We start from the raw sequence: 13,858 nt of genomic DNA, 5'->3' as shown, positions 1-13,858 counted from the left end.
CTTGTATGGCCTACTACTTCGCTGCTGAGATGTTGCTGCTCCTAGACGTTTCCACTTCACATTAACAGCCCTTACAGTTGACAACGGCAGCTCTAGCAGGGTAGAAATGTATAGATCTGGCTTGTTGGAAAGATGGCATCCTATGATTGTGCCACGTAAAAAGTCATGAGTCATTAAACCAACAGAGAGAAGGAGAGAACTAAATCTACAGGTAATTAGATCAACAGAGAGAAGGAGAGAACTAAATCTACAGGTAATTAGATCAACAGAGAGAAGGAGAGAACTAAATCTACAGTTAATTAGATCAACAGAGAGAAGGAGAGAACTAAATCTACAGTTAATTAGATCAACAGAGAGAAGGAGAGAACTACATCTACAGTTAATTAGATCAACAGAGAGAAGGAGAGAACAAAATATACAGTTAATTAGATCAACAGAGAGAAGGAGAGAACTAAATCTACAGTTAATTAGATCAACAGAGAGAAGGAGAGAACTAAATCTACAGTTAATTAGATCAACAGAGAGAAGGAGAGAACAAAATCTACAGTTAATTAGATCAACAGAGAGAAGGGGAAAACTCATTTGAAACATAGAGAACCTGTGTTGTACTGATTTATACATTTAATGACATACTGTACATATTGAGTTTTTTTCTCATAGGACTGAATAAGTTGGCCTACAAGTTGTTATTATTGTCACTAATATCATACAGTTCTGCCCCTCCCATAAGGAAAGAGTTTCGTTGAAGAATGATAGCTTTGCTTAGGTAAACATGTGACTCATGAATGACATGGATATACTTTGTTGGAAGAAACTTGACATATACTTCCCTCTCTGACCTCTCCTTGCTTCAGCCTATTATACAGTTTCAGCATTTCTAAATGTTCAGTCAATGACATGAAGCTGTTAGTGCTCCAATCTAAGCTCCGCTGAACTCCAAAGAGAGTTATCTGTGTGCTTTAAGAACATAGATGAGTGTGGCAATGTTACATTTGTCAATATCCTAATTGGCAACAAGCAGAAATAGACTATTTGTACTTCTTCTGATCATTTTCAAAAAACAACTACTGCAAGTAAAAAGGGTGACATGGTTCACTAAAGAGCTGCATGTGATTAACTAAATTCTCTATACACAGTATTCTGATGTTATTTACTGTTGTGTTATTCAAACTATGTTTGTAGAGATCAAAGTAAGATACATCAAATATAAATGTCAAAGGCATAAAGTCACTCAAACATTGAACTGTCTAATTAGCCAGTAATTCATGTTCTGTTAGATAATTAGGTTGCCCGGGCAACAGGGTTTGGTGGATTTGAATAGAGGCTTGATAGTGTCTCTGAATAACACAGTAATATGACTATCTCTATCTCTATCAATCAGCTAATGCAGTTTCCACGGAACAGACAAAGAGAATCACATGATAAGAGCAGCAGGAGAAGCTCTCAGCATGCCACACATCAGATCTAACAAAGGCACCAGCAGCAATTAGATCACATTGAACACTCATCTCACTATGCGCATGTGTTTTTCTGGTGTCTGTGTCAGACAGAAAAAAAAAACTATAAGTTGAAGTGTAAACATATAGGTAGAAGCTCTGAGCACCGAATGGTGTGTCGCCTTCAAACTTCTGGTGCTGGTAGGAGAACAGAGTATCCACAATACAGGACTGGTCAAAGCATCTTCCACTCTCCAACCACAGTGCTCTCCTGTTGAGGTGAGACATGGTGGTGTCCTAGACACACAGATCAGTGTTCCCCCTTTTTTTCTTTCTTCATCAGAAGGTACAGCAGATAATGGGAATTGTGTTACTGTAGCAAACGGTATGTCTACACTGATTCAATGTCACAAAGTATTCATATGAAAACAGGGTTCTCTCATGGACAATTAGCCGAAGGAAATCTAATTATGCGTAGGACGATAAAAAAACGTAAGTGTATGAATAATACAAAAGGAACATGTTGGCCACCGTTCTTGCTGTTAGCTTCGAAAGGTTAGTCAAATATATTTTCAGAGTCTATCTTTAGCCAAATGTTCTGAGACAGAAACATCATCAGGTTTGAGACAATGCGAACTTCATGCCACCTAGCGACATTCTGTGTTTGTATGTGTGTGTGGCCGTGCATGTGAGAAACAAAGACAGAGAGAGAGATAGAGAGAGAAAGAGAGAGTGACTAGAGACCAGACCAGAGACCAGAGAGAGAGCCCAAAGAGTGAAAGTAACACCTACAGTATGTCAGAAGTGTTGTAATTCACTCAGCATTCGTATGCAAATTCCTATCTGTCCCAAACCTGTCCTGGTAGCCAATTGGGGAGGGATAAGGATAGGACAAGGAAGCTGACAGCATAAAATAACCACTGCTGGGGCAGCACCTTGGTGTGTGTGTGGGCTGGAACTTTTTTAAAGTTTTGGGAAGCAAAAGAGCACAGCTTCTAGCACTGAAAACAACACTCCACTCATTTGTGGAGAGAAACACAGCTAGCTACCAGCTCACCTACCTGGAGTCATCTGAGAGGAGAGAGAGAGAGAGAAAGAGAGAGAGAGAGAGAGAGAGAGACACGACACCTCCCATCCTGGTCGGAACCCAGTCCATAGCTCTGGTAGGAAACCATGCTGAGCATTGCTAGGCAACCAGCTTTGCTTCTATGTTGTTAGTCGCTGTTATACTGACTGAATAGCGCAATCAAAACAATGGCTGAAATGGCTGGGCTTAGGAGTGAATTGGTGTTTTGGCTATGCAGACAGTGGGTATTCGAACTGTAACAAAGCAATGTAGGCACTACTTTTAGGTGTCTTTCAGACTAGAATGTGATGGTTTGATTCATTTATCTAACTGTGTGTCAAGCTTTGATTGCCTGTAATTCTAATTGAGCATTAGACAAAACTGTTACAGTGCCGTTCATACAGCGTTAGAGAAGATGACTGAATATACACTAGGCTTTAAATAACTGTGGCTTGCATTTGAAGTCCGAAAATAAATGGCATATGCTTTTGTTTACAAAGTAAATATGATCATGGACAAATGTACTCCTCATGGGCCCTGTTTTGTTTTGATATACAAACTTCCCCTTTGAAAGAGAAGCAAAACAAATGTTGGTAAGCTCCTTTTATAATGAAATGAAATCTAATCAAATTGTATTGGTCACATATACTGTACATGGTTAGCAGAGGTTATTGCGAGTGTAGTGAAATGCTTGTGTATCATAGTAATATGTGACAAGGTGCAGTACATCTACACGCTAGTGTACTGTAATCACCTCACATGGGTTGTAACTTAAATCCCTTGAGATAAAACTCCACAGAGTGATTCTCCAGAACCTTCAGTATAGGGAAGTGTGACCTGCCTGCACTTGTTTACTGCTTACCAAAAGTTACATTTGTCAGTGATAATTTGTTTGTCCGTTTATTTCCTTCATCTGTAAGCTTATCATCATGATTGCAGGTAAATATATTCTGTAATGAGCTTTTTATTTTGTTGGGTGATAAGATGCACATGTAGTGAATATTGATCAGGGGCAAGTTTCCCTAAAGCTTTGCCTAGCTGACATGGAACTGTATTACTCACTGCTGAATAGTTCACACATTGGATCATTAATAAGTTAATCTTGAACAGACCAGGAGATTGTAGTAAATGGAAACTGTTACCTGATGATAGGGACATGCCAAACTAAACGGTCAGGAAATACAATACCTGCAGTCTACTTCCATGAAGACAGGCAGTCTTCAGACGGCTCAGATTAGATGGTAGGCAGACAAATAGTAGACAGCACTGAGAGTTAACACAAAGCATGCAGGTGGTGAGACTTGGCATCCTGAGCTGAACCAAAGCCATGGCCTAAACTGCCAAGTGTCACATATCTCTAGTGAAATCTCATTCGGGGATCTGGTTCTTGGTAAACTGCTTTTGTTTAGGATTGAGGAAGACTTGGTATAATTTATGTTTCTCATTCAGCCTGTCACTGTGCCCACATAGGTCATGCACTGTAAAACATGGTGTTGTACAGTTATTTGGTGTCATTGTTTTTATTAGCCATCATAATCCAGCCTTTTCCAGGTAGTGGTCAATAAAGAGAAGCTGAATATAGGTCACTGTATAAAGAGCTGAGTCTATTGTTTGTCAAACTGATGCTGCAGGTGAGCACTATGACAACCTTTCACAGACAGACCATATTTGTTTATAATACGCTCTTACAATATGACAAAGCAGATTACATTGTCACATTAAATATTCAATCCAAAATCAAGATGTTTTCAGATTTCAAAAGTTGGCTGATTTTGAGATGAGCTGTCCCTGGAAGCACCTATTAGTGAACAATAATTGACTGCAAATTATACATTTACTATAGATGCTCCAAAAAGTTAAACTCCAGGAAGGCATTCTCTTCCACAAAGTTGAGATAAATGGACTACAGTCTAGACAACAGTAAAACATGTGACAAGGCCATTACACGTACAGTGGTGCAACAACCCAACCTTCAATATTCTTGTCATAGGCCTCAGTGCCGACCTGCAATTCTAATGTACTGTATATTTACATATAACATGCAAATATAGTTGTGGTGAAGTGTTTTCTCAACAACAGTTAAATGAACGCAGCCATGTTGTTGGCAGACTATTAACATTTCACGGGCAGTCCTTTATGGTGGGGTTACGGAGAAGATACAGTGCTTCACCTGCTGTGCACTACAGACGTCTTCCCAAAGATATTCAAATAACTCATGATTGATACTATTTATGTTGTATTTACTTTTACAATAACACTTCATTACCAATTCTTTAGAACTTTATTTGAACTTGTTTTTAAACTTTAATTGTGTCATTACAGTCAAAGTTGATCTGATCGTGGCATTGGGAAGTGTTTCTTAATGTATTTCTCCAGTATACAGAACTATAACGGCTATTGCCTACCCTATTGAATAAGCATATTACATATTGCACACTGGATGAAGCATTCCTTCATATGTATACTGTTAATTAATTGGCATTAGCAACTATAATTACCTGAGTATCACAGCACTATTATGTGTTGACATCCTAAGGGGATGTAGTTCTGAAAAAAAGGAACTGCACTGTAACCTAATCTATTTAAAATACAGACATGTAATTTAAAGGAAGAGCTTGTTTTATCTGGGTTGTCAATCATACATGTCCTGCAGGCGTTTCTGCACAGAATTGTCGATTTCTCCGGTATTAACACATCATTGTGTGACTGACTCATTTCATTCAACCATCAGAAGAACAAATAGGCCTATATGTATGCAAAACAGACAGACATACAGATCCATCACTTTGCAAATACACGTGTTGAGGACGGTGAGCCTGTCACCCAATCACTCCCATGCTGTCTTCACACTGACTCCCTTTGTCATGCTGTTTCACATCTGTCAATGTCGTCATATAGAAACATATCTCAACTCAGATACTCAGATTTGGGAAAGACACCGTTTGTGTGCACCGTGTGGGATTACACTGTAACCTACCAATCATCTTGTTCAGGGTTTTACTCCATACTGAATGCATGTGTCTTTCTCCCCAGCTCTGGACCATGGTCCGTCATACCACCTGTATCATGAGCATCCCATCCACTGCCAGCATTGAGAGCCAGCTGCCCACAACATGGAGCTCCTACCCCTGCTCAGACAGTGAGGACTAGTATGGTTGCTCAATTCAGTGAATTGCTCTGCTGGTTTAATTATTTACAAATACCTGGGCTAGCCGGAGTTCAAATGTTTTCACTACACCCCCAACACATTCAAAGTATGAAAAAACAACACTTAATTTCTACCTTTACCCCTGACTCCAGTTTCCACAGTGATGCCTGGTTACACCAGTCGCCTGTGGTCCCAGGACTCCCAGCCTCAGTATTGGTCGAAGTATCAGGTGTGGGAGTGGTTGCAGCAGATGCTGGATATGCACCAGATCGACGCTGCCACCATCCCCTTCCAGAACTTTGATGTGGACGGACGTCAGCTGTGCAGCATGACCTACCAGGACTTCACCCGTGCTGCGGGCACCGTGGGGCCTATCCTCTACCACAGCCTCACCGAGCTCAAATGGAGCGGTGGGTTCACACACTGGACTATAATGTTCTTTGTTATTGTTATGTTTATCAGAATGAAGGCCAGGTCAGGCCATGCAATGTTGAAACATACTGTGATAGATTAGGTCATCAAATGTTGAATGGTAGTATTTAATTTCAGTTAACACTTGAGTCGGTTAGAATACCACAAAAAAACAGGAACAGTAAATTGTACCAGCATAGGAGGATCAAGGATTTAGGAATTCAATATCAAGTTTGATTAACACAAAATAATGAAAGCCCATGTTGTTACTGTACACGTAATGGTATTACCCTTAAATGAGCCCTTGTTTCTCCATGTCATCCCTACACAGGTCAGTATCCTGGTGTGGAGTTTAACCCACTGGACGTTATCAAATCAGAGCCAGATGGTAAAAGCACCATAGACAAACACTGGCATGCATGAACACACAGAGTCATGTACTTCAAGTCATCCCTAAAAGACTCATCCAGTTATTACATATCTATGCATGTCTCAACTTGTTTGACACTATTTAATTAATAAATGATGTAAGTTGAAACTAGTCTGTGATGGGCGACAGGTAGTCTAGCGGTTAAGAGTGTTGGGCCAGTAACAGAAAGTTTGCTGGTTTGAATCTCCGAGCCGACTGACTGAAAAATCTGATGATGTGCCCTTGAGCAATAGTTGCTCTGGATAAGAGTGTCTGCTAAAATCTTAAATGTATATAATGCCTCTTAAGCGTACATGCAAGCTTAATGTGCTCTCCTGTTTTAGTAGATTTCCCTTGCCCATTCACAGAACCTAGCATCTATCCTGCAGGTAGGTACCACATTGGAATGGATAGGATTTTGGTGAAAGGTACAAATTTTAACTAACTTACGGACAGCTTAATTTTTTACTTGTTGATATTTCTTTACGTTTTAGATATTTACGATCCCTCGTTTCAATCGCTTGCACCTGTGGCCTCACCCACTCCCTCCAGTCCAGGTAAGAAACAAGACCAAAGATGAGGACTGAAAACCTACTAAACCTTATCTAAACACACTAATTGGAACGAGCCCCAATCCAAGGGAAGACATCGACCTACAGTAGCTGAGTCCGCAAAGAAAATATGGCTTCATCGTGGTCCTTTGAAGTTCAATTGCTAGAGCATTGCGCTTGTAACGCCAGGGTAGTGGGTTCAATTCCTGGGAACACCCATACGTAAAATGTATGCATGCATGACTGTAAGTCGCTTTGGATAAAAGCGTCTGCTAAAGGGCATATATTATTATATTACTGAGCAAACAGAGTGGCAATACAAGTCTATTGAGTAAAGTCCATGAACATTCAGTGAGTGATCATTTTGGGAAAGAGGCAGCTGAGTCTATTCCTTATCACCAAACTACATCACCTCAACGTCACTGAGCAAACAATGCATGACAATACAACTGAACAAACTCATCCTGTTTATGTTCCCCACACCCATGTAATTGAACAGTGTTGGGCTCCATGGAATAAAATCTGAAATGCGTAAGACAGTGGTACAAAGGTTAGGCTAACATGTGTGGATTAGTGATGGGGAAAAATCGATTCAATTACATATCGAAATATTATTTTTGGACAATATTAGATTGATATTTGACTCCAGGTATTGATTTGTAAAAAAAATATTTAAAAAATCTACATCTACCATAGGTAGCAATAGCTAGTGCTAGTGGGCTGTACCTCCGCCAAAATGAAGGTATGTTTAATTGTATTTCTAATGTAATGGCAAAATGTAGATTTCCGCCTAAATAGACATACTCAAAAGTAATTGCTATTCATGTGTAATTACATGATTCCGACATGCAAAAACGTGGCATATTTGGAAAGAAGACATCTGGGAGATTGTGAGGAAATGATCAGAAGATAGATAGGAGTTACACAGTTCAGAGTACACAAGATCAAGCACACACTAAATTTTAAAAAATTAAGTAACAAGCTATAAGTGAATTAATGATGCTCAGAGCTGGAAACACATCAGATGGCTTCCCCAAATTGTGAACAATATCTGAAAAAAATGAGATTGGTAGAATGAGATTGCTAACAACTAGAAATGGGCAGATGTTTAAGTAAGTGGTGTCTGGTGTGGTCACGGGATGTTTCCAAGTCTCTGAGCCAGCTAGCAATAGTTCATATTACGCATAAAAAGTTCTAGGCCTTGCTTTGTCCCACCCAGGTCAACTACATATCCTTGGAAAGCTTTTTGCATATCCCAACTCCCCCTGAGAGTGGGGTCATCTTGGGTCTGCTATTGTCAAGTGGTACTCTGTAGCACTTAGGGTTAAGTACCTTGCTCAAGGGCATATCGAAAAATAATTTCACCTTGGGGATTCAAATTGGTGACCTTTTGGGTACTGGACCAATGCTCTAACCACTAGGCTACCTGCTGCTGTAGGTTAGTTGGTTGGACTACTGTGATGCTAGACCAACTTGTGGGTTCGATTGCCACATGTATCAAATGTATTAAATGTCTTAATTTTTATTTGTTTTTAGCATCTGCTAAATTACCATATCTGTTTATTATTTTACTTCCAGACACAAATAGATCTCACAGTCGCCCTCATCAGGTCAAAAAACACAGTGAGTGGTATTTACATGAACATCTTCAGTACTATTGAATCATATATTTGAATATAAATGCTCAACATTTCGCCCATGCAAAAACTGATAGTAGATGGTTCTAATTTCCACCACCTGTGTTTTTCCTCAGACCCCCGGGGGACCCACCTTTGGGAGTTCATTAGGGACATTCTGCTGAACCCGGAGCGGAACCCAGGCCTGATCAAGTGGGAGGATCGGACAGAGGGCGTGTTCCGCTTCCTCAAGTCAGAGGCCGTGGCACAGCTGTGGGGCAAGAAGAAGAACAATAGCAGCATGACCTACGAGAAGCTCAGCCGAGCTATGAGGTAGAGACTGAAAGGATTAGGGTGGTTTCATGTTTATTCATGTTTATTTCCTGGTTCAAAGGAAGTCATTTTGGGTGTTCCGTTAAGGTCCCTGTTTGTACCCTTCCAGATATTACTACAAACGGGAAATCCTGGAACGTGTAGATGGACGAAGGCTGGTCTACAAGTTTGGAAGGAATGCACGAGGATGGAGGGAGTCAGAGAAGTGAAAGAGGACACCTCTCCACCATTTTGTGCCTTTTTTTAACCACCATGCGAAGATGTCTATTTATGTTATTTTGTTGGATTTTAATGTGTCACTGTGATGTTTTACTATATATGTTGTTTATTTTACAAAGAGGAGCAGAAAGCCTGATTGCAACTCTTGACATTTTTGGGAGTTTCTGTATGATATATTTACATATGGTTAAGAAAGACCATAATTTACATTTGACTGCTTACATTTTCCTGTTCAGAGAGTGGTGACTATTTGCACTGAAAGCTATTTTTGATTGAACAGCAAAAAGCAATGACATATGGGGCGGCAGGTAGCCTAGTGGTTAGAGCTTTGGGCCAGTAACCGAAAGGTTGCTAGATTGAATCCCTGAGTTAACAAGGTACAAATCTGTCGTTCTGCCCCTGAACAAGGCAGTCAATCCACTATTCCTTAGCCATCATTGAAAATAAGAATTTGTTCTTAACTGACTTGCCTAGTTAATTCAAAAGTTTTAAAAACTACTTATTTTAAATATTTCCAGCTTGTTGTACACATTTAAACTGTGTAATGTTCTTTCCGAAGTATGTTTGATTGATGTGTTATGCAAGACATCTCCTTTAGTAAATATGAAACTCTTGTCTTCTTTGCATTCATCCTCTTCAAATTTGTTTTAGTTATGAATATGTAACAGATCTCACAATAGAACCACAACTTCCCTATTCATGTACAGGATAAACAGAGAACTGTTTGGCCCAAACACAATGGCAGCTCAGGATAGTATGATAGAGCACATTCAGATGCAACAATGGGATGTACGGAAATTAGAGGATGTTCTGTGTGTGTTCTTCAAGTTCTGATGCTGAGAAATGTCTTCTCATTTTGCAATGTCAACTCATCTTCACCCATTTACTACGCTATGCTGTAAAAAGAAATGTGTAAATACCATATTTGTATTTTAAATAATAAAGGACTTGTGTTTTTGAAACAACAGACGAAAGCCTGCCTGTGTGTCATTATTTGTGTGAGCTAGATGAACATCCCACTGTTCATTTCACATTGGATTTACATTAGTTGACAACTCAACCAAATGTAAAAATGTTTTACTGTTTTACTGACATCTGTGCCGAGTGGGATGATTATCACACAAATCAGTTGACTGACAACTCTCCCTGTTGAGCCCTTCATGTCAATCTGAACTTTATTGACTGCTATCATACAAATGTAACAAGAACTCCAGCTGAGTTTTGCTATTTTCATTTTTTTTAATAATCAAGCAATCTTATCTGACCCAAGCTTTCACTTTTAAATGCCAATTACATTTTGGGCTGTTTCAATTTTCGCTAGATGGGATCAGTACCCATTTGTCAACAGAGAGCAGGGAACCAGGCCTTCATACAGAGGTGTTGGATGAGGCTCAAATCTCTCTCTCGCTCTCTCTTTCTCTCCATGCCTGCCTATGAGAAGCCATCAGTTTTAGAGATAGGACATGACATTGCTGTCTTATCAATGAGATTGTAAAATGCCAGGCAGTTAATTGTTTTCTGGTGCATGTCATGGCCGTTCTGCTGACACCGCGGGGTGATGGACAGATGACTCGCCTCTGATGCCCGCTCAGATAAGAAAAGCGACACTCAATGCCCCCTTTCTCACACCCTGTGTTTGCAGTCAAATCCCTGTCCATGCCTCCACCCCTGCTCTGTGCAATTCATGTTTTTTTTATCCTCCTCCTTTACATAACACTGATTGCTGTGTCATTCTTTTGGTGTCTTTGTTGAAGTCCGCAAAATGTACCCATCTTTGAAAATGTTATCAATGTTCAGTCTCTTTGCTTTCACACCCACTGTTGTACTACTTTATATGACTGGAGTTTGAGTTTGACATTGAAGCGAGGAGGAGGTCGTGGCAGACTGTATTTTTTAAATGTTTTGAAAATGAAATTAAGTAAAGAGTGAAGCAAATGGCTTCATTTCAACATCAATGGCCCGAACATCAGGGCCAGCATATCAAACTGGCCAAAACTTCAACATTTCTTCTGATAGGATCTGGTCCAAGTTGACAGTTCAAGATATTTTTCATAAGACTTTTTGCTAAATTGAGGACAGACATAAAGTCCGTCGACACAGAATATACACAGCATATTCTACTGAGATATTATGCAGACGGCTGTTCGTGTCAACGTTTGATTGGACCGCCATGAATCAGGACAATGTAAATTAAGTTTAACAATGAAAACCATTTTATATTAAACCATACCTTGCATCATATAGGTTGAATGTAAACTGAGTTGTTAAATGATCAGGTAGAGAAAGCACCTATAATTTATTAACCTTGCTCATCCATGAATTCTGAAATGCTGCACAATGCATATCCACATACATACACTATCATATCAAGATAAGCCTTCCTGTATGCATACAATATCACAACTACAGTAGATAAAGAGGTGATATTGATCATTTTATCAGTTTAAATCAGCAACATTACTGATCGGTGTGAACGGCTGGAATCCAGTCTGATTTTAGTGTTGTGTTTGTTGATTTTGCTGCGAGTCTGAAACATAGGGAAATGTGTGAATATCGGTCTCAGAGAGATTACTGAGCAGTTAGGCAAATGGTCTAGACTGACATAACCTCCGTTGTGCAAAGAAACAGGAGGCTGATTTCCCTAACTGACTACTGGCCAGTGGATGCAAAGGAGGGGAATAGACAAAGTACCCAGTATAGTTACAGAATATTGGGGTCTGGTAAAAAAAAAAACATCTCCTGGTATGCATGTGCATATGTGCAAGTACTGTATACAGTGGGGCAAAAAAGTATTTAGTCAGCCACCAGTTGTGCAAGTTCTCCCACTTAAAAAGACGAGAGAGGCCTGTAATTTTCATCATTGGTACACTTCAACTATGACAGACAAAATTAGAAAAAAAATCCAGAAAATCACATTGTAGGATTTTTAATGAATTTATTTGCAAATTATGGTGGAAAATAAGTATTTGGTCAATAACAAAAGTTTATCTCAATACTTTGTTATATACCCTTTGCTGGCAATGTCAGAGGTCAAACGTTTTCTGTAAGTCTTCACAAGGTTTTCACACACTGTTGCAGGTATTTTGGCCCATTCCTCCATGCAGTTCTCTTCTAGAGCAGTGATGTTTTGGGGCTGTTGCTGGGCAACACAGACTTTCAAATCCAAAGATTTTCTATGGGGTTGAGATCTGGAGACTGGCTAGACCACTCCAGGACCTTGAAATGCTTCTTACAAAGCCACTCCTTTGTAGACCGGGCAAGGTGTTTGGGATCATTGTCATGCTGAAAGACCCAGCCACGTTTCATCTTCAATGCCCTTGCTGATGGTAGGCTTTGTTACTTTGGTCCCAGCTCTCTGCAGGTCATTCACTAGGTCCCCCCGTGTGGTTCTGGGATTTTTGCTCACCGTTCTTGTGATCAATTTGACCCCACTGGGTGAGATCTTGCGTGGAGCCCCATATCGAGGGAGATTATCAGTTGTCTTGTATGTCTTCCATTTCCTAATAATTGCTCCCACAGTTGATTTCTTCAAAACAAGCTGCTTACCTATTGCAGATTCAGTCTTCCCAGCCTTTTGCAGGTCGACAATTTTGTTTCTGGTGTCCTTTGACAGCTCTTTGGTCTTGGCCATAGTGAAGTTTGGAGTGTGACTGTTTGGGGTTGTGGACAGGTGTCTTTTATACTGATAACAAGTTCAAACAGGTGCCATTAATACAAGTGGAGGACAGAGGAGCCTCTTAAATAAAAAGTTACAGGTCTGTGAGAGCCAGAAATCTTGCTTGTTTGTAGGTGACCAAATACTTACTTTTCACCATAATTTGCAAATAAATTCATTAAAAATCCTACAAAGTGATATTCTGGATTTTTTTTCAAATGTTGTCTGTCATAGTTGAAGTGTACCTATGATGAAAATTACAGTCCTCTCTCATCTTTTTAAGTGGGAGAACTTGCTCAATTGCTGGCTGACTAAATACTTTTTTGCCCCACTGTATATATATATATACATATATATATATATATATGTATGTTTGTGTTCAATCTACGGTCCATTGAAAACAGTGTATGAGGGTCCTGAGTAAGAAAGTCTACGACATAATGATAGTTAATCTAATGGATCAAGTTGTGCAGTTATACACACATCTAGGTTTTGAGGTGGCAAAGTGAAAGAGGTTTGAGGAAAGCGTTGGTGAACCAGTCAAACAAGGTCTCCCACGCAAAGTTAAACTCTTGGCACATGGGCACCAACCAACGGCACCTGGCAGATAAACCTGACAAACCCGAACTGGTTGTAATGCATCCTCAAGAGATGCTTATACTCTCATGAACAAAGGTGAGCATACACATACACACACACATGCACATGCCTGTGCATTGTACTGCAGTCATAGGCACTGTTGTGATATTTTGTCCTCATGTCTCTCTCTGAAAGTGTCTGGTTTCAAACCAACAAAAAAGCCCAATATGACCAAGAAGAAGAACAGACTCAGTTGTCTTAGTCCATGTCACAAAGACATGTTGCAGTAGATGGACTAAGCCTAGCTTGTAACAGGTGATTTTGGCCCAGACTTACTGTCTGGATCCATGTCTGTTTGAGAATCTTGCAATTGTACCCTAATGGGAAAACTGCATTTAACAGATTAAGGATAACGGAGAGAACAATGCATACTGA

The 13,858-nt window shown here is 39.9% G+C and overlaps 1 protein-coding gene across 2 annotated transcripts; it reads left to right on the top strand.

The window, feature by feature from the left end:
• The first annotated feature begins 2,348 nt into the window (after positions 1 to 2,348).
• ehf (ets homologous factor) lies at positions 2,349 to 10,156 on the top strand. Of its 2 annotated transcripts, none has more exons than XM_035789638.2 (9): positions 2,349 to 2,599; positions 5,536 to 5,641; positions 5,803 to 6,060; positions 6,393 to 6,449; positions 6,815 to 6,859; positions 6,965 to 7,027; positions 8,600 to 8,644; positions 8,775 to 8,970; positions 9,080 to 10,156. In XM_035789638.2, exons 2-9 carry the CDS (start codon positions 5,545 to 5,547, stop codon positions 9,177 to 9,179), a joined length of 861 nt encoding a protein of 286 aa, XP_035645531.1. In that variant the 5' UTR covers positions 2,349 to 2,599; positions 5,536 to 5,544; the 3' UTR covers positions 9,180 to 10,156. The 2 variants fall into 2 exon arrangements, with proteins under 2 accessions (XP_035645531.1, XP_035645532.1); XM_035789639.2 differs by having other exon boundaries at positions 2,350 to 2,599; positions 6,818 to 6,859.
• Positions 10,157 to 13,858: the final 3,702 nt, after the last annotated feature.

Source organism: Oncorhynchus keta, chromosome 17, assembly GCF_023373465.1.
Source record: "Oncorhynchus keta strain PuntledgeMale-10-30-2019 chromosome 17, Oket_V2, whole genome shotgun sequence".
NCBI lineage: Eukaryota > Metazoa > Chordata > Actinopteri > Salmoniformes > Salmonidae > Oncorhynchus > Oncorhynchus keta.
The sequence above is the reverse complement of the archived record's forward strand: the minus strand, read 5'-3'. Positions and strand labels throughout refer to the sequence as shown.